This window comes from Lissotriton helveticus, chromosome 4_1, assembly GCF_964261635.1.
Source record: "Lissotriton helveticus chromosome 4_1, aLisHel1.1, whole genome shotgun sequence".
Lineage (NCBI taxonomy): Eukaryota > Metazoa > Chordata > Amphibia > Caudata > Salamandridae > Lissotriton > Lissotriton helveticus.
Window position 1 is genome coordinate 1,786,157,179 of NC_136063.1, and position 21,933 is coordinate 1,786,179,111.

At 40.9% G+C, this 21,933-nt stretch overlaps 1 protein-coding gene across 2 annotated transcripts in view; it reads left to right on the top strand.

Moving 5' to 3' along the window:
• Positions 1-21,933, top strand: part of DIAPH2 (diaphanous related formin 2) — a 4,230,744-nt gene that overhangs the window by 266,206 nt on the left and 3,942,605 nt on the right. The window contains exon 2 of one of the 2 annotated variants that reach the window (XM_078688425.1): positions 20,142-20,174. The exons of the other annotated variant lie outside the window; for it this stretch is intronic. Coding sequence (XP_078544551.1) covers positions 20,142-20,174 — 33 coding nt within the window. The remainder of the gene's footprint in view (positions 1-20,141; positions 20,175-21,933) is intronic. 2 annotated transcript variants of the gene reach the window in all.

Sequence of the window (21,933 nt, forward strand, 5' to 3'; positions counted from 1 at the left end):
CTAGTTGACCCATATGATAACGGGGCAGCCGAATCTGGGTGCTGTATGGATTGCTGAAAAAATGCTACCTCTGTGAGAGGATTAGCAACCTTTTGGCAATATTCTTTACGGAAGCACCACAGGAGTCACTTGAGGAACAAGTAAACTAAGAAATGTCGCTTCTCAACATGGAATTAACCTGCTATGACCAAACAATGACTTCGACTTAGGTATTGACTGTTGAGAGGAAAGGCTAGACCCTGATATTCCAATCTCCTGCTCTGAGCACCAGCTAACTACCTAAAAAATCCATCTAATCAAGCTTAACCAGCAAGTTCATTTATTATAACATGTACAGATGATCAAGTTGCTACCTAGAAAGATCCTGCTGCGCTCTGTATGTCTCAAGGGTGTGGGCCATGCTGACCTCCTTTGACATTGCATACACCAAAGAATATAAAATAGTTACAGTGGTAATGGATATAATCTCATTAGCAGAGTGATCCCACAATAGATTCCATACCTCATCCACTCTTACAGCACGCAATCTAATGTTCTCTTTGTCATCCACAACTTCACTCAAGGAATTTGCTAAATCTCATCCAGCATCTGAGTGAGTCCCCAGCCCCCCCCCCCCAGCTTAAATCTGGAAACCTTCTGAAACCCTTTCTCTGAGACGTTGACAGTGAAAAGAAGGCCCTCTGTGCCTCTTCCTGACACATATATTGAGGAGTCAGACCTGTCGTTTTTGTTCAATTCTCACGGGTTGCTCCCCTTAGTATAGTCTTCGGTCATGCTGCAAATGTATGGGGCATGCCACCAGTCCCTCAATCACAAGTCAGTACCACAGATGGCAAGGAATTAGCACTGGGGATCTAGTTTGTAAGTTCCAAAATTGGGTCCCCAGACCAAGACTTGGTCAGGAGTACCTCTTTAATTCACAAAGATTGTACTATTCCCTCTAAACCACTATCCAACTGTGCTTCCATTTGGAAATGACTTAGGATAATGTAACACACTGTTACCTTTGTTTCCTGTTGTTCCTGAGGTGTCTTTGGATTGAGGAAGATGGGTTTTATACAGCTTATATGATGTAATTATTGTCCCTCCTTAGGCATACAGTAAAGTCCCTTGTAACGAGCCTAGAACAGACTGTGTATCTATTAAATCTACTAACTTAAAAACCCAGGTTGTCAGTCTCCAAAATTGGTTCAATCGTTCAAGGTTTACAGAGGTGGGAATGACAGATAAGTGAATTAGAGGGTGATTCTCGTTCATTTAATCAGTAACTCTCTCAAAACAGTAGGCGAAACCCCTAGGTATAATGCGGAAGCTGGAGGACATCAAAAATCAACTGAGATGTTATAACTTGTGAGTCCTGAAGATTCCAGAAGGGGTGGAGAGAAATGACCCCAGAGGATGCATATTTAGGCTGTTCCAGAAGATGATAGAAGGTTGGTAGGCCCAGTGACCATAAGATTTTCACATAGCTTTCAACTATTTTTACTCATTAAGCACTACAAATCCTCAGACATCCAAGTGCTTCTGAAGTTACTGTCTCTGAATTACACATTTTAAATGTTTCATTAACTGCTATTTAAAATAAAAGTTGACACTCAATTGTTATAGTGTTTAAACCTGCAAATTATGCTTACTATTACAATATGAAATCTGTTACAGTCTGTCAATGATATACACGGAAGGGACTTGATGAATGTTTAGTGAAGACATGCCAATACAGTAAATTGACACATATGAACAAAGTACTCTAAGTAGTCTTCTTAATTGCCAGATCTTTAGAATCACAAATAACTCTTCCTTCAGACCTGAATCGTCAGCAGTGTTGATTAAGACAAAGAAGAGAGATAAAAGGGAAGGGCCGGGTGGAAACGAAGTAGTAGAACAAGAGAGAAAGTTTAGAGGGAAAAGTGAGTTAAAAGAGTTTTGAGATTAGGTTGAGAGGATCAAGTTAGATTTATATGTTAAGCAGAGAGAGAGGTGAACTTGAGAGAAAGGTGAGGTGGTGTAGAGATGTATGACAAAGAGAGAGGTAAGATAGAGTTTAGAGAGCCATGGAGATACAGAGTGAAAGAGAGAGTGGCAGAGACTGCGAAAAACAAGCAAGAGCAGTAAAAACACATATACTGGAAAGCAAGCACATATGCAAGGATGCACAGTGCAACATGTCCTACATGACACTTTTAGTCTGGTACTTGTAAGCCCCTAAATATGATGGGAGCAGCAAAACTACATGCCACTACATGCAAATCATTTTTAGCTAAAATATTAGAACTATTTTTTGATGTAACAAGAGCCAACAGGTTACTTGACAGCTTTGAACTTTTTGCATAGAATTTTGCTCTAGCCTTCATACTTAGAAAATTATAGTGCCATGAATGTAAACAATTGAAACAGTTGCATGTACAAAATTGGGCAAGGTGCTCATATCTGAGATGCAGCTCCTTGGGGTTTCTTATTAACCTAGAGCACAGATGACCTGATCCACAATTCCACTCTCAAATTGGAGCTATGTCAGGCACTTTTGAACAGGCACTCCTAGTTCAAGTGTTTGCCATCAACCTTTTGTGCTTGTGGGCATAGTCTGTGTTTCTAATCTCGGTAAATTGTTTATCGTGAGTGTTACAGATTGTGGTCAGTGTGATCTGATTGTTTTATGGAACAGATCCAGGCATTTAGAATCTATTGCATGTGCTACTTGTTCTTCTTAAATGCCATGCTACAAGTTAACACCGTCTGTTTTTTAGAAGTTGATTTCCTGTTTTCTGACATGCTCTTGCTTGTCTCGCTATTATTCTATGTTATTCTATGCCTTGGCTCTGAAAAGCGCTCGGCCAACCATGTTTAGGATCTTGATGCAGTATATCAAAAAACAAATTATGCAATACTTTTGCCTGGGTCTAGTGGCAAGCTTAGGGTTACTCACCTGTACACCCCACAGTGAAAGTGCCAGTCTAATTCCCCTGTTCAGATTACTCAATTTACCATACTGAAATAGGTGGAAGGTTAAGTCAGCTTTTCAGGGCTTCAAATGTATGTCCTGTACCTCACTTCATAGCATAACTAATCAGCGAGCATCTAGCTCACTGAGACATCCTGCTGGTAAAATTGTCCTGTGCATTCTTTCTACCATTGCAAAGATCTCTTCTTCGTTAGTCCAATTAATGAAACCAACATGTGTAGCTTTTAGATAGTCGAAAGATTTCTTTGGTGGCATTCTCACAGGACAGTAGACACACGCTTTCAAACATTCTGGCACATGTACTGTCCCAGTGACAACTTGTGAAATTAATTTATACAGTCACATGAGCATTGTGTTTTTATAGGCATTATATTTTATGTGCTGTTAAATGGAATCCGCAGCATGCAGTTACTGTTCCCTGTATTTGCCCCTTTCCTTTGTTTTTACCTTTAAACAATGGGTGTTCATTAAAGGTATTGCTTTCTTTTGCTGGTGCTATGGAGCAGCAGGAGTATTACGAGTGTGTGACCCAGCTGCCGGTCCAAGTTCAGCATCTGAGGTGGGAAAGTGTTGAGATTGTCAAATTTGACTTCTCTCAATTTTTTTACAGATTTCCCCTTACCCCCAATCTCTATTTAACCCCATTGGGTTGTTCCATTACTCACAAACTCCAGTTGACCCCTTTGACTTAAATGTTTATTGCATCCGCTGTCTGCTCAGCATGTGTTTGCTATAATGTAAGTAATAAGCAAGTATATTTAAGCTAACTATCTCACACTGAAGCCATAGTCATATAAGACCATTGGAAGTTAAAGAAAGTAGGAAGAGCGACAGAAGTAATAACAGAAAATTAAATCACTTCTTTTTAATTTAATTGCCTGTTTAATATACCAAACATAGTGCAAGTTATACTTTTCAACTAACCAATCTCTCTCCATGTAGTTCAAACTGTATGAATTCCATTTTCGTCGATAATGGTAGTCTTAGTTGTGTATAAAGACATAAAAGAAAGTGTATTCTTGTATATCTATTTCACATGGCCACTGAAAAGGATGCTAAATTTATTAACAGTGTTTTTATCTTATTCATTTTTCACCCCACAAATATTGCATCTGCAATTACATTAGAGTTTAATGTTATTTTGCAGACAAAAGCATTTAGTTGCCCGGCATCTGCGTCATTATTGCTGCATTGTCAAAGTCCCATAATAGTTGAAACAATATTTTGAAGGCGTTACATTACCGCAGAGTAATGGCCATGAGAGAGCTGGTGCTTTGTATCTTGCTGTTTTTGTTAATTTCTAGTTCGGTTGAGAAAATTAAAACTTAATTTCATTCCGTAATGCTATTTGCATTGCAATTAGAGACAAAGTGTTACCAAGGTTATAGCCGAATCACATGTTTTCTCTTATTTCTGAAGGCCCCAGAGTCTGATATATTTGTATTTTTAAGTTTTGCTTATTTAAAGTTAGCAACGTACTTTCTTGTTGATTCTAATTCCGATTACAGCATTTTGCTGACAAGTAATAGTTATGTGGGGAGGAATGTCGTACATCACCTATGAAGCATTTTCAACATTAAACCTAGATTGCAAATTGTGTGTGTATTTATATATGTGTGTGTAAAAAATATATATGTGTGTGTGTGTGTGTGTATATTCACTAAAAAAACAAAGGTTACAGGGACGTTGCACTGCTTATGACCTCAAATTTTACATCATTCATGACATGGTCAGTGATATCACACACCCTCACCCATCGACTCAGACACTCTGACAGGTACTCAGACAACCAATCATTCACCCATACAGCCACTCTTGTACCCACTCACACACCCATACAGTCACTTAGACACTAACTGACAGACTGATACAACCATTCACACAACCAGTCACTCACCCAGTCACTCACCTAAACATTAATTGAGACACCTAATCACTTACATATACAGTCTGTCATGCACCCACTGAATCATACATACAGGCGCTGCTACACCTGCTGATTCAACAATAGACCTTATATATATATATATATTTAACACTCCTAAACTTTTTTAAAACACTCAGTCACTGGATGATGTCATCTGTGATGTCATTGGAGATGTCACTGACATATCATGAGAGATGGAATGTGTGAGGTCACAAGCAGTTAGTTCAGCTAACTATAGATGCTGAATTTCTCTGGTTTGGTACGAGTAAAATGTCAGTCTAACTATAAAGTACTTGTAACCTTTGTTTTTTTCAGTGAAGTTCTAAGGTTTTTAAAATTCTATTTCCTAACTATAACGTCCCTGTTACCTTTTTTTTCAGTGAATTTCTGTGTTTTTTCTTAAACTATAAGTTGTGTTTGTAGAAAGGGGAACCTCCGATCAACTCTCACAAATCCCGCTGTCTCTCAGACTTACTAGAAGTAACAGGAGGGCTACTTGACCCCTAAGGATCCTCAGCTTCCAAGAGGACTTCATCCTCCAACCAGTAGTGTAGTTTTCTTATGGAAACATGGTCCTAACTATAACTACCTACTGGTGACCAGTAGTAGGTAATATATATGTATATATGTATATGGTGGTCACCAATAGGTAGTTATAGTTGGGACCATGTTGCCATAGGAAAACCATTTTTTGACTTGCCTATATCTTTGGCGTCGTTTGACAAATTTTAATTACATTTTCCCCAAAACAGTGCCGGGTGAATCTTGTTGAGCATGGAAAGTTCTGGGGTGATTTGTCAAGCAGCTTGAATATGTTCTGTGTACATTACTTTTTCAGGATAATGACCTTGATATTTTCTTTTTAACAATAGTATGGATTGAAACAGGGTGTGCCCTTTTACTTACTGATTTAATTCCCACATTTTGCAGGTGCATTTTGAAATCCTTCATAGGAGCTAAATGTGAGGGTCTGTAATATACCACAGCATTGTGCCTCCATGTAAATTACTATGTGATAACATTGCACTATGTTTAACATATAGAATTCCTATCACGTAATTGGATATCAGTTTCAAACATATTTTTGATTGTATATGTCTTTACATCCAAATACCCACGCATATTTTGGACACTTGATCTGGTCAACACTGATAAATTGGAAGAAATAATCAATTACTGGATGGCCTGTGTATCTGCATTTCATATTTGACTAGCTTATGTATATTAATACATTAAATTCAGTGCTGGATGAAACATACTTTTTAAGCAGTAATAATGTACCCCATGGCTTAAATTTGATTCCACAAGCTTTTAAGACCACCTTGATTTTCCAAAATTTGAAAAAACCCTCAATCAGTGTTTGTGAACATGGCCAGTATCACCCCAGTTTCAATCTCACCAACAGGTGACATTTATGGAGAGTTTTGTTTAGAAACACCTGAAAAAATTGATTATTATTAATAATGTCTTAAGCTTCAAAGAAAAAATTAGATTAGCGATTGGGACTGAATCTGTAATAAATGTCAGAGGTTGTGATAAGAGTTTTGCATTGTACTTGTCAGCTTTTGACACTATCAACTGCCTTCTTCTGAGGATGAAGGATTGTGGGATTTCGTATCTTGCTGAAGACTGGCCTTGCTTTCCAGGTGATATTGTCACATTCCTTTCTGTATGTGCCCCAGATAAAGGCCTTTGAAGTATCCTTAATATTCTGAGCTGTTCCCTACACTTTGTAAGATGTACATGATCCATTTGATAGAGTTGTCATGCATTTAAGGCATTTCATTTTAGAATTATGGGTATAATGTTCAACTGACTTCACCCAAATATTTAAAATGCAGTGTTCCTTTGCAGAGAATAATGAATGCAGTACTTCATGTCAACTGGTTACTCATGGCAGGATGTTAAATTTCTAACTTTTAAACAAACTTTAGCAATGTGGGCTGTACTGTGAAATCTCCCAGTTTCCTTTATTTTTGATATGTGCTACAGAGTGGGATTCTCAAATGGAATCTTGCTGTTATTCTTCCGTAAAATTGATTTTGAATTGCAGCTTCTCGTGTCCACCTCCTACAATATGAAACAAAGATGGGAGCACACTCCTACCTTCCCAGCCGGATCGCCCCTTTGCATTCTGGTACACGCAGTTCGTATGGCTTGAAGATGTAGAGAAAAGTTCGTAAGTGTTTCACCAAGATTGGTGCAAGTAAGTACTTGGTATCTCTAGACACGACTCGTGTTTCAGGATCATATCCTTCATCAGTAGAGATCAGTTTTGGGGTGGCTGTAAAGGCTGCCAAACAACAGTAACAGGCTTTGTTGCCTCTCGGGCGCGCAGGTGCATCACCAATAGCTCGTCAGCTAGGGAGGCTCACGGGAGCCCTTTAACAGGAAACAAATATGGGAGCACACTCCTACCTTCCCAGCCGGATCACCCCTTTGCATTCTGGTACATGCAGTTCGTATGGCTTGAAGATGTAGAGAAAAGTTCGTAAGTGTTTCACCAAGATTGGTGCAAGTAAGTACTTGGTATCTCTAGACACGACTCGTGTTTCAGGATCATATCCTTCATCAGTAGAGATCAGTTTTGGGGTGGCTGTAATGTAGTGTAGTTCCTATATACATAACATAACATATAACATAAACGATAGTTTAGACGTAGGACTGAGGTCATCTAGGTCTCTACTGAATATGTTAGACTTAATTAGGTTTGCCAGCTAGCTCAGAGGTCACTAGAAACTTTCTCGAATGAACAGGAAAGAGTTCACTTTCCTGATTCAGACAAGAAGGGATTAGTTTCTGACAACCGCATAAACATGACAACTTTGCTGCCCCCAGAATAAGGAGTATATCTCCAGAGTCGTGTGAAAACAATAGACAGCTATGTCACTCAGTCAATCATGCATGCTTAGTTTCACCAGAGTGCAGCGAAATAGAGAGACGGGCGTTTTCAATAAAAGGTGTTATTTATTGAGCAGTCCTCTTTCTCATGCAAGAGAAGTGAATTGCCACAATTGCAATACTTGTCATAAAATAAAGTGCGTACAGTAAAAGGAGTATTATGAAATAATACTGTAAAAGCATTGATATGGTTTCTGAGCCATATGATACTTTAAAACGGATAACATATATACATACATAAAATCATTGACTAAACGTGCTCAACTGGTGTTTCTAAAATACGCCTACCCCGGTGTACCTGACCTAGGCCTAATACGTGGGAAGGAGTAAGTAAGTTAAGATAGTTTTGCCAAGAATCTGCATCAAGAATTCTCTAAGGATCTAATCAGCTCCGTACCTTGTTTATAGAATGAAGGAGGTCTTGTATCTCTCTCTCAGGACTCGATCTCCCAGTAACCCACAAGGGTGACTGGAAACACTGGGGCTGGATTTCTCGGCAGGAGAAAAGACAGCGTCTCTCTCAGTGCGTCAAATGGGAGGGTCGGCTTCCTTCGGCACTCGCATCAGCTGGGCGGCGGGCAAGTAGATATCCACTCTGCTCCAAACCACCGTGTGTTTGCTTAAGGCAAGTGTTGGTATATTTATACCTGAAAGGTGCAGAGTTTGACGTAAGGTTGGACATAAGACGTCACTAAGAACTAACAGTTCTTTCTGGACTCCAGGAGTTCTTGTGCAAATCAAAACAAAAGCAGGGGGAATTCCCGGGCTGCTGGAGGCTTGGTTTGTTTAAAGAACACGTTGTACTTTCTAGGAGTCTATGGGAGGAGCCTTGCCGTATTTGGACTGCATTGGCTATGACTAAATATGGACATGATTCTTATCCCTTTATAAGGATATGATTTATTATAAGCACATAAGGGGATGATTCGGGAATATTTAATTAGGGTCCTAGATACATTCACAACAGTAAGCTGCCAAACAACAGTAATAGGCTTAGTTGCCTCTCAGGCGCGCAGGTGCATCACCAATAGCTCGTCAACTAGGGAGGCTCACGGGAGCCCTTAAACAGGAAACAAAGATGGGAGCACACTCCTACCTTCCCAGCCGGATCGCCCCTTTGCATTCTGGTACATGCAGTTTGTATGGCTTGAAGATGTAGAGAAAAGTTTGTAAGTGTTTCACCAAGATTGGTGCAAGTAAGTACTTGGTATCTCTAGGCACGACTCGTGTTTCAGGATCATATCCTTTATCAGTAGAGATCAGTCTTGGGGTGGCTGTAAAGGCTGCCAAACAACAGTAACAGGCTTCGTTGCCTCTCGGGCTCGCAGGTGCATCACAATAGCTCGTCAGCTAAGGAGGCTCACGGGAGCCCTTTAACAGGAAACAAAGATGGGAGCACACTCCTACCTTCCCAGCCGGATTGCTACTTTGCCTTTTGGTACATGCAGTTCGTATGGCTTGAAGATGTAGAGAAAAGTTCATAAGTGTTTAACCAAGATTGGTGCAAGTAAGTACTTGGTATCTTTAGACACAACTCGTGTTTCAGGATCATATCCTTCATCAGTAGGTATCAGTTTTGGGGTGGCTGTAAAGGCTGCCAAACAACAGTAACAGGCTTTGTTGCCTCTCGGGCGCGCAGGTGCATCACCAATAGCTCGTCAGCTAGGGAGGCTCACGGAGGCCTTTAACAGGAAACAAAGATGGGAGCACACTCCTACCACCTCCTAAAATATGGTTCTGAATAGGTTGCATGCAGCTTGTGTTAACAATGTAAACATCAGTAGGCTGAGTGAGGACCACTGACTCAGCCTGCCATCTGCATACAGTAGCAGTGCGGCAGATTAGGGCCATATTACATGTGCCTAGTTCGTTTGAATACCTTGGGTAAAGTGTAAAACTTGTGGTGTTTTCACAAATGTTCATTTCATGTTTATAGCTGTGTTCCATTTTTACTTTGTATTGGCAAATGCACCAAAGCGAGAATTGCTGCCTTTTGTATAATTGTTTGGGCCTGGAATTCATATATATTCTCAGATTTACCCTGGATGCATTCCATTATATATTTGCATATCAATATATTATTTATGGAGTCTCCACCTTAAAATGTTACCAGTGGACTGCCTTACTGAGTCGAGTTAATTACTATGTCCATCAGCTGGCAGATCAAAGCCCCCATTGAACTCTAATCACTTTGTAGTGGTTTAAATTCTTCTCCTTGAGGAAGGGGGCTAGGTATGGGATTTGTTTAAGAGCTGTTAGCAGCAGCTCCTTGTTAACCATGCCAAGGAAGGTTCCAGAGCAGAATACTAGATTATGTTTAGTCAATACAAGGCCCAGTTTAAATAAATGTAGGTAAGTGTGTGAATAAAGATAAGACCAGAAAGCTGGTGTGCTCTGAATTGTGTCAGATTTGACATCTTGGCCCTTTCCCTGCATGCTATCCAGTTATAAGACAGTCATAGGGCTGTTTCCTCTTGTGTTACTCACTATTACATCCTATCTCTGGCTGGTCTTGGCATGCCTCTGGGCTTATTTACTCCCACGAGTGGCTCATTTGTGAATGAGCGCCACAGAAAACAATCCTGTATAGTTAGCCGGTGTTCGCCATCACCTTGCTTGCCTCAGGTGTAGCCTCACGGCTTTCCTGTTGAAAAAAAGCCCCAACCCAGTCAAATGTCAATTATTCAACAAATTATTATTAATTAAACCACAGGTTGTTGCCGTCCATAAAAAAATACAATATGTGGAGGAAACTGCACGTCAACAACATGCATCAAGTAAATAAACTGGTCTTCTGCAGCCAATCCGAATGCAGTAAGACATGTCATGATCCTGTCAGGCATTTGCACAAACAACTAAAACTCCACAGTGACAGAGCTACAATTTGGAAACCACTGCGTCAATAAAAACCCATACTCTCACCAAACGTTGCGCTGGTGCGGGCACTTTGATATACAACAGAGAAAGGTTAGAATCAGAACTACGATTTTCTCTGACAAAAACATAAGCGGACATTTTCAAACCCACCAGCAAGCAATGCTCAACAGGGAAGTATTTTTCTCAAAACACATAGATGTATTCAGTGGTGTTGACTGAACCCAGCTACAAGGAGACTTCAAAAGGGGCCTCCCACGGCTCATGAATAAGTCGAGGAAAAGATCAAAATAAAGTGTGTGGAGCATAGCCTAGAAGTGTTTTGAATGTGTTTGCCGTAGACTGCTGGTGCGGTGAAGGAGTGACTGAAATGTAGGTATATAGAAGTTGAAGTTTCTGTATGAATGGGATAACTGGAGTAGGTGATGTGGCTGCAGGGTATGCCTTGCTTGCCATGGTAAATGTGACATAGAGAGTGTGCGTATGGATATAGCAGGAACTGGCCATGAAGACATTTGTGCGTTTTAGATGCCCATTTGATTAGAATGCTGTTTTGGGAACGTAAAGAAGGGAGACAGTGTGGTGATGGAGCAGAAAAGGGAAAAGGTATTTACAAACTGTATAGTAGAGTAGATTGCAGTTGTAGTGTTGGTCGGAGAGTAGTCAAAGTTAATTATTGTAGGCTGTGCGGAGTGTGATAGAAGTGTTTAGAAGGTGTTTCTTGGAGATTGCTGCTGCGTAAAAGGAGCGGCTGAGCAGCCGGGGTAAAGCGAAGTTATAGTTGAATCCTTCGGATGGCAAATGGTGATCACTTTCGCGGCTGCTTTGATGTTCTCAGTGGCTGCGTGGCTCACTGAGAACATCAAAGCGGACACGAAAGTGATCACGCAGGCTGACAAATAAATGCAGTGTAAACTTATTAAATCTGTACTCATTCATTATTTGTGTGCTTGGGGTGGCGTATAGCGTTGTTTAAGGTATTTGTTGTAAAGTGTGTGGAGCGTAGCCTAGAAGTGTTTTGAATGTGTTTGCCATAGACTGCTGGTGCGGTGAAGGAGTGACTGAAATTTAGGTATATAGAGGTTGAAGTGTGTATATGAATGGGATAACTGGAGTAGGTGATGTGGCTGCAGGGTATGCCTTGCTTGTTATGGTAAATGTGAAATAGACAGTGTGCCTAGGGATATAGCGGGAACTGGCTATTAAGACATTTGTGCATTTTAGATGTGCATTTGATTAGAATGCTGTTTTGGGAACTTAAAGAAGGGAGACAGTGTGGTGATGAGGAGGTGATGTGGCAGAGAGTGTAAAAGTTATTTAAAAACTGTATAGTAGAGTAGATTGCAGTAGTAGTGTTGGTCGGAGAGTAGTCGAAGTTAATTATTGTACGCAGTGCGGAGTGTGTGATAGAAGTGTTTAGAAGGTGTTTCTTGGAGATTGCTGCTGCGTAAAAGGAGCGGCTGAGCAGCCGGGGTAAAGCGAAGTTAAAGTTGAATCCTTCGGATAGCAAATGGTGATCACTTTTGCGGCCCCTTTGGTGTTCTCAGTGGCCGCGCCGCTCACTGAGAACATCAAAGCGGCCGCGAAAGAGATCACGCAGGCTGACAAATGGTGTGCGCGCCCGGCGCACATGCACTGTATCCGATCCACCTGCAGCCTTTGGGGAAACCTTTAAAAAGCCCCTTACTAAATATCTCGCAGAGCATCGCTTATGCGATAGCTAGGCGAGACCTAAAAACCCCCTATTATTAGCCATGGATGTGCTGCGGTTCAACCTGGTGGGGAATGCAAGTCTCTTCCAATCTGGAGACTGCTTGGAGAAACGAAGTCAACGCATATAAACATAAATGAAACTTGGCACCCACAGCTGGATAATGCAACACACCAGAAGATCGGTTTTAACATCGAAGACACAACTAACTTCTCTTAAACGTGCTCAAAACAATCAGCAAGCCAGAAAGCACAACATATGGGGGGAGGTGCCTATGAAAGGGTATTTACATAGACCTAAAAGGCACTGACTCGGAATGAGATTATTAGCCATGGATGTGCTGCAGTTTAAGTTGGTGGGGAATGCGAGCCTCTTCCAATCTGGAGACTCCTTGGAGAAACGAAGCCAATGCATGTAAACATAAATGAAACTTGGCACCCACAACTGGACAATGTAACATACCAGAAGATCGGTTTTAGCATCGAAGACACAACTAACTTCTCTTAAATGTGCTCAAAACAATCAGCAAGCCAGAAAGCACAACATCTGGGGGAGGTGCCTATGAAAGAGTATTTACATACACCTAAAAGGCACTGACTCGGAACGAGAAATGGAAGAGGGACAACGCTGACTGCATCAAACAAAAGCAATGCCCCTGGCACCCAGTGCACCCTTCCCCCCTTCGTCTGATCCCTTGTGAACCAAACTGTGGACATTGTATTTGAGCGTTGAGTTTTGCGAATGATAATACCCCGTAGCAGCTACTAACATCTCTACCACTAGCAATCACAACTTTGCCAGTAAAGCTGATTTGGATGAAAGATGTGCAATTTTCTACTCAAAAAAGAACTAAAAACCATTCTGCATTCGTAAAACGGAGATTATGTGTGTTTTAAAATTGTTTTGCCCCGTTCATGCAGGCTTTTGAAATTAGTTATATTCTGCTGAGTTTTAGCCCATTCGCTAGGTTATCCAACCAGGACGTGCAAACGTGGTGAGTTCCAGCTGTAGTGTGCAGGATGATGCACAAGTTGCTTTTAGTGCATAAATATTTACTCCCAAGACGAGCCTGTTATTATTCGATCTGTAACTAACTCTCAGGAACAAGTCTTCCAAACGTGATGTCAACATCCCTCCTTGCATCGATCTTTTTTGAAAAATTATGTTTTTTTGTAATGCAATTGAAGGTATTTACCAGAACAAGAGAAATCACTTTTAGAAAAGAGATGAAGTCATTAGAAATGGCAAATGGTGATCACTTTTGCTGCCGCTTTGATGTTCTCAGTGGCCGCGCGGCTCACTGAGAACATCAAAGCGGCCGGGAAAGTGATCACGCAGGCTGACAAATGGTGCGCGCGCCCGGCGCACATGCACTGTACCCGATCCGCCTGCAGCCTTTAGGAGCATTTTCAAAAGCCCCTCACTAAATTCTCGCAAAGTATCGCTTACGCGATAGTGAGGCGAGACCTAAAAAAGGAAGACACTTTGCAGCTTTCAAGCCTGCCAGTAGCCTTGCTGTGCACCCAAACGTGTTTCATACTCATGGATTCTCTTTGTCTATGTGTCTAAGGCTTGGAGCTACAGCTCCCTGAATATTCTGCAACCATTGTAGGAAGTAACACTGCTGTAGGGCCTTGAGTGACTAGTTAATCAACTATTGTTGATGAAGTCACAAGGGTCTTTGTCTGCTGTGCACCGTCACCCGGCAAGAGCTTGAATGCCTGGGTGGCATGGGACTGCAGGCATAGAGCGTGACCTACCATTGAGAATCTGTGAGGCAGTGCAGTTGAGTTAAAGGGCTACAGGTCAGAGATCACCGAGGCTAGCCAGCAGGGCAGGCTGAGAGCCTTTACAGGAGGAGGAAGAAGTGAACTAGAGGCTATGAAGAAATGCTCAAGTGTGGAGCAGTGCTAGTCCACACTTGAAAGGACCAACATATTCCATATTCCAGTTGCTTCCTATGTGCAGCTTCACTAGATTTATAATCAGTGCCCTGGAACTCTGAGCACCCACTACCATTGTAAAATGACCAGTACAACCATGCAAGACAAAGATAAGGTGCACTGAAAGGGACCAACATTCTTACCATGTGCGATTATGTGATCATACGCTACTTTGATTTTCCCCCTTGGGAGCACAGCTTTCGGTTTACTACATTTGTAGTCAACAGAAGAAATTGCTGTTCTGCCAAAGGGGAGACCTTGGACCTTGACACTGTAGTCCAGTATAGGGGGTCCTCAGGAGCCCCAAGGTTGCTGTCCACCCTTTCCCGCTACTCTTAATGAAGGAGAGCAGAACACGTTGGGTAAGATGCTGATTGGACATGGGATCTGTGAAGAATGTGCAGATCATGCAAATTGCTGCAAGGCCTAACTGTAAAGTGCAGGTTGGTGAGAAGTGTCAGGTGTCAATGGTAATTCTCACATGGTGTGTGAAAATCTCCATGTATGGCTCATATGGTGTGTGAAAATCTCCGTTTGTTTCACACCACAAGTGAACCCTGGTACAGCTCTTATGTTTTGTTTAGCCCAAACAAATGACGCTAATGTAAAATGGATAATTTCTCTGCCTGGTGATAAGCAAGCATAAACAACCAAGGCTGGATCTCATGGACATCTTGATAAAGAAAATAGGGTCTAGCTAGTATGGTTTATAGAATAGAATGGTTTATAGTCTCCACCAGTCGCTATGAGAGGCTTAATGATTCATGTTTCTTTTCAAGATAGGCCTAGTGAAGAGTGTGCTTCTTATTGGAGAGAAGTTACTGTGGTTGTAAAGACATTTCGTTGTTGTTGTGAAGAATACTGGCAAAGGCTGTATGGCCAGTTCAAGCACTATAAGAAAGCCATTTTAAATCCTTTAGTGTAAATCGTTTTGATGTTGATAAAGCCTGTATTATTCATAATGGGCTTTATTGGTAATGTGTTTAATAATTTTATGCCCTGCAGGAAATTCACTGTAATTGGAAAACATAAGGCTTTTGGGTAAGAGTTACTGCCTCTTATGTAGCTAATGTGCTCTGGTAATTTTTTTAAGGCTCCGTAGGACGGGTTAGTGTATTCAAAGCAATTGTTTATTGTAAGAAATTGTGTTGCTGGTTGAGGGGGTGTGAGCCCCACTCAAGCAACGACCACAGTCCTTGTCAGGGTGAACCTCAAAAGACACTAAATTATCCTATGCTTAATCCTCTGGTATCTTGGCAGAGAGCAAGCAAGTTTACCTTAGAGGCAATGTTTAAAGTATTTATGCAGCACCAAATGGTAATAAAGTGAAAGAAACAATACAATAGAAATACCAAACCAATTTAGAAACATTTTGGAAATTGTAAAGGTCCAATCAGTAGAATCGGGGATATTGACTTTTGAAGTTTTTAGTAAAAACAATGGCAAAATCACAAATTCTTAACTGTGTTTATCTTGTCACGCCGGACTGGGACGAAGTCAAAAGTTCAGGCTGACCATGACGGAGCTCTGGCTGCATACAGGGACCAGATTTGTCCCTATGACAGTTGTACCTTATGTCCTTGATGCAAGGTGTCATGATGCTCACTTCTAATCAGGAATTGCATAGTGCTGCAATGCAAAGTCCTGAGTCGGTTCTCATAAGGATCTGTGAAGACTGTGATATGAGGTCGTGCATCAAGCTGCACTTTGGTGGTTCAGATGAGGCCCCCTATTAGGAGCTGCCAGGGGCTGTGATACTAGGGCATATCTCGAGCTCCATCACACTATGTCGGATTTGAGGGGATCCATAGTTGGGTAGAGAGGAGTACACTCGGTCAGCCAAGGGTCCAAAAGCTGGCGGGTACCTCTTGGGGCATCTGGACTCACTCCAGACTGGGTCCACCAACAGGCATCAGACAGTTTCAGGTAGCTCCAGTGTAAGAGATGAGTAGAGCAGTTGCAGTGAGGCCCCTGAAGCTTGTGGGTCCCTGTAGCTCACACAGGAGGTCAGCCCACTTAGCCTTCGGGTCTCTCTGGCTAGCCTTGGATGAAGACAAGCAGGTCCACTCTTTTTTCTCAGACAGCAAGGCAGTCCTTCAAGCAACAGGACAGTCCACTAGCAGCAGGGCAGTTCTTTTTCTGTAACTTCCACAGGTCTGGGAGTGTTCTGAAGAGTTGTTCTGAGGATCCAATATGTATACCTGGTGCTAGTTTTATGTGGGGGGGGGGGAACAGACTTTATTACCCCACATCACGTTCTGTAAAGTTCTTCTCTCTCCCTTCAAGGGTCCAAACTATCTGGGGTGACAATAGGCTTGGTTCCTTTTTGTGTGTTGGTTATAAGCCCTTTGAAGTGCAAGTGCGGCGGGACAAAGCTCTGCCTCCTGGCAGCATGACCCATTCTGCCATATCCAGCCCCCTTAGTGTTACTGTCTGGGAGGAATACACACACCCCAACAGTAGAGGCATTTACAGTCAAGTGACCAAGGACACTAATTGAAGGCACCAGCGGTTAAGACACGAAAATGGCAAATGTCCAAAACTGGCATTTTCAGTATTGTGGATTAAAATCTGACTTTTCCAATGATGAGGATTTTAAACTGAAGTTAGTTTGAGTCTAAACAGCATGTCTCTACCTGCTCCCAATACAAAGTTAGCACTTATTAAATGTAAGAAGGCAGCCCAGTGTCATCCAATGGTAGAGATGGGCCTCACAGTAGTGAAAAATACTTTTGGATTTTTTCACTACCAGGACATGTAAAACTGAAACCCATATGTCCTACTTCTGCACCCTGCTCTATGAGCCCTTAGAGCCTACCTTACAGGTGACTTATACATTTAAAAAAATGAAGGTTTAAGCCTAGCAAAAGTTTTTTTCCAGGTCGTAATGGCAGTTTAAAACTGCAGTACAGGGATGTGACATATTTGAAAGTGCTACTTTAGTGAGTGGCATAATGAGTGCTGCAGGCCCACTGACAAAAACAATAAGGTGATGGATGGAATGCTTGACTTAATCTGAGCAACTGGCTGTCACTCGGGCCGCATCCCAATCCTTTGTTTTTTGACAATCATGCCAGCTCAGTTTGGACTCACTCATGTTCAAATCAGAACTGCCAGGCCTGAGAGCACAAGCACTTTAGCACTGGCTAACAGTGCTAAAGTACACAGAGTCCTAAAGCAAACAAAAAAGAGCTCCGCAAAGCAGAAGCAATGAAGGCAAAATGTTTGGGGTAATATCACACCACGGATGTCAGGTCTAACAATCTCTTATGTAGTCAGAGTGTATGTGGGAGATCCAGCACAAATTACCACATAAGTAAACAGACTCTCCCTTGCACCACTACATGCCCTCCCTGAGTGCACCTGATCTGAAGTGGGGCTATACACCACATCGCCCAAAAAAATGGGGCATAGGAAGTCACTTTCTGAGTTAGTGCTTAAACAATTAGTTGCATAACATGAAAACATTGAATAGTGGTTACATTTCACTTCTTAGTTTCTGTGTAAGTGCCGATGTGATGCCTGAGAATCTTGCAGTCAAATAATCCACCCCATAAAGGGCACTGTCAGAGTCCGATACAGGTAACCCACTGTAGAATATTCCAGAAAAGACTTCGGAACCACCAAACCTGTGGTGGTGGTCCCTGGACCGATAGACTGGTGGTCCACCTACCGTATTACGATTAGGGCAGTGAGGCCACCACAGGCTTGCCGCCATTGTTGGGGATCATGGATACTGCAGCCGTGAGAGGTCTTATTACGCTGGCAGTGCCCCTGTGGCACCGCCAAGCATATTATGAGTTTCCTCACAGCTATGGTTTTCATGGCAGTGAGGCCGCCATAAAAACTGTGGTGGTAAGGAAACAAACGGGGCACTACAGTTGTGCCCCCCTTGTGTGCATTCACCCCCTTTCCTGCACAGTATGGACTGCACTGTCCATACCGTTTAGGAACAGCCTTTGGTGCTCCCATTGCGAGACCTTTTCAATGGGCACCACCGTGGACTGCCACAGCCACAAGGAAACTCCTAGTCTGGCAGGCTGTGTCAGTACGGCTTTCGCAGTGTGGGAGCAGGCTATGGTGTGTCGGCCCTCTCCCACACCGCCTTACTATTAGGTCCTATGACAGTAACGCACCAGCCACAATGCCTGTGTTTCTGGAGAGGCATCCTCAACCTTCCCATAATAGGTTTCAGGATAATGCACAGTAGGATGGAATCCAAGATTTGGGGAGGCAAATGGGAGGTTGTTGGCAGCATTCATGCCCCCTACCAAAGTGCTTACTGTGCACCACCTTCATAGTAGCACATAGTTAATATGCCCAGGTCATGTTTTCCCTTGTGCATGTGTGTGTAATGTAGTGTTGGAACAAAAGCAAATCGTTCTCCCAAGTTGTATATAGCCGCTTCGTATGCAAGTTAGCAAATCCTCACTATCATTGTGCAGGTGCTTAGATTGCCTCGACATTACCGCTATTACAATAAGGACTGCATAAGTATCTGTGGCCACATATGTATGAACAATGTGCCCTTGTATCTTGAAAGATGATTTTGCTTTCCAGAGGCAGTTTCTTAATAAGGGTAGTATTGGATAGCCCCTGCTTCCCCTGTCTGGTATTTTATACTTGTGGCTCTTCCATCACTACTCCTGGTTTTAGGGGTAATAAGGCATCAGCAGGAAGAGAAAATGAGCTTTTAAAGCTGTCAATCTTTTGCTGATTCCATTCTTTCCCTTAGCCAAATAACTGGCTAGGTAAGAAGTGGAAAATAAGAAACACAGTTAAGAGTGGGCTATAAATCAATCAATATTTGCGAAGGGTGACTACTCACCCGTGAGGGTCTCAAGTCGCTAGCAGATCAATGCTGGGAACAAAGTTAACTTAAAGTGTCAATGATATAACTTTTGCCATCCCTTGCATTTTGGAAAATTGACGCTCTTGACCTCTTGATGGAATGGGCATCATAGGGAAATGTTTATGTATAATACTCAAATATGTCCATAGCAGTATTTTCTCTTAATGCAGATGTTAACTGCAATCAATTATGGGTTGAAATGTTGTTCGGAAAGTATCTTGCTGAGCATTCAACATAGAACCAGCTGTCTCTCACATGTCTGTATAAAATAATACATTTTTCAGTTGTTGTATTTGTCTGCTTTGTTCTCATAACCTAGCTCTGTGCAGTGGAACATTAGAACACAATAGCATGCCTATTTTAAATGCCAGATTTGTTTTTATCAGTGTTATTTGTGATTAATGATATAATTAAATTGTTTAGGATTTCTAAGAAAAGTGAAACTCCAAATAAAATGCAACAGCATGGCAAGTGCATGTTGAGTGGGGTATTATCTTTGCTGTTAATGCCAAAGGAAGATATAATTATACGTCATTGTTGGCATAGATGGGACATTTGAGTGAAAAACCAAGAGTTCTCAAAAATGTTCTTTATACAACTTTAAATAATCAAATATATTGTTGTAACTTCCTTTAGACTGGTTATCAGGTGTGCAATACCAAGTCATTTCAACATAGTTGCTGTGCTGATCTTATGTGGTCCATCTTGTACAAGTGCTACCTGGACTTAATGTTATAGAATACATATGTGGAAGGCTATTGTCTCTCCCAGGATACTGATTATAATGGCTTTTTGCACCTAACTTAACCTGAGAACATTTGAAGAAGTATATTTTACAAATAGGTATACTAATTCCTTACTTATTATGTATTGTAGTGCTTTTAATTCTTAAAGACTACAAAAAGCTTAAGTACATTGTAACATAAGAGTGATTCCCTAAGTTTATTATTTCATTGTTTTCTTCCTTTCAATAGAACAATCAAATTAAAACATTAGCAGATGATGTGGTAAGATTCTTGCTGACATGCTACATTAACTTACATTTCATTTGCATGCTTTCTGCCTCTGCTAAGATAATTGTGGACAATGAAACATGATATTAAATCAATAAACATGTTAAGTGGAACCAGATCGTAGGTATTTGATTTCCATTATAGAAATATTCTTACAGGATAAGTCAACAATACACATTTTGAATGTGAAACCTCTGTATTTACATTGATTTGTCAAAAATCAAAGGGCCAGTAATGTTCAACTATATAATTTTATTATGCTGAGCAGTTGGCTACTTTTGCACTTAACTGTGTTTTTGTGCTGGTATATATAACTTTTCCATTTTAGTTTGGTTCTGTGAAAAATTGATGTTCTATATTATGTCTCTGTTGAGCTCATGCTCCATGTTTTAAAATTATACAAGTGTTTGATTATGCTGCTCTTAAACATTCACCTGATATCATATTTTCATTTTGATGGAAACACTTTGTGACAATTTAACTCACCATGAAGTCTATCTAGATTTAACATTTGCACAACTGTTTCCTTTAACTAGGACTAGGTAATTGGACCACAAAACAGTAAAATCCAGTTAGGGTTTTTGGATATCAAACATGATTATTTGTGAAAAATTATATGCACAATAATTTCAAAGGCGTTCATGTGAAAGTTTGTTGGACTTTCTAAACAACATATGCAAAGATTTTAAAATAAATATGTTGCCATGGCTTTAAAATTTCACAATTATTTTAGTTATAAAGCACAATAATAATTCAACAGTTAAAATATTTCTCAAATCTCATAAATATTTTCATGAAAGCAACATCTAAAAATTCAGTTGACCTAAAAAAGTAATATCGTTTTTCAATTATAAACTTGATATTTTAAGTATATTGGGCATGAATGTAAATGATGCAATAGGGTGAGCTAGGGACTGTCCATCAGAAGATGAATGTGTGTACATTTGTCTCCCGAGGCACAAAAAACATGTATGTTTGTTAAAAAAAAAATACCTCTGAGAATGAACCACAAATCTGTATTGAAGTAGAATATTTCTAACTCAGGGTTCCAGACATTCATCTCTGTACTATACACTTTTTTCAAGTTTCAAATATTCTTTAATGTAGCCTACGATTCTCTATTCCACAGATACTGAAAGTTTGCTTCTTTAAACCAGACTATAAATAGTTTCATTACCACCATCTTTTTTCCCTCATCACCTAAATCACGTGTGATATTTCCATCTTCAATTAATTTATCAATTCTCAATTCAAAATATTAGGACGATGGGTAAGGCAGTACAGTGATAGCCTAGCAGTTGTGACTCCATTTAATTTGTAAATAAAGGTCATACTTTAAAGTTCTGCTTGCAATTGACAAGCACACATCCCCAGTTCAAACTGGCCATATCATTGCACTGGAAAGTGAGTGTCCCGAGTGCCTTTATAAAATCAAACTTTCAAGAATCGCACGGTCAAGCTTGTTCTCCAGTACCAACATTTCACTTCCATATAAAAACACTGAAATTGTTATACTTTCAATTGCCTTTTTCATAAGGCTCCTGGATAAGCCACCAATCCGATACTTTGATATATCTTATGAAGGCCACAAGAGCTTTTGATTTAATTTTCTGAAAATGTAGCGCTGAAGACACTGATATTGTTAGTTGTCCACAATCTCCATTTTGTTTTTTACATAACAACCTCCATCGAAAGTTACACATCCTTTTTCCACAAAACCTTACTTTAGTTTTGTGTATGTTAATCATGACTC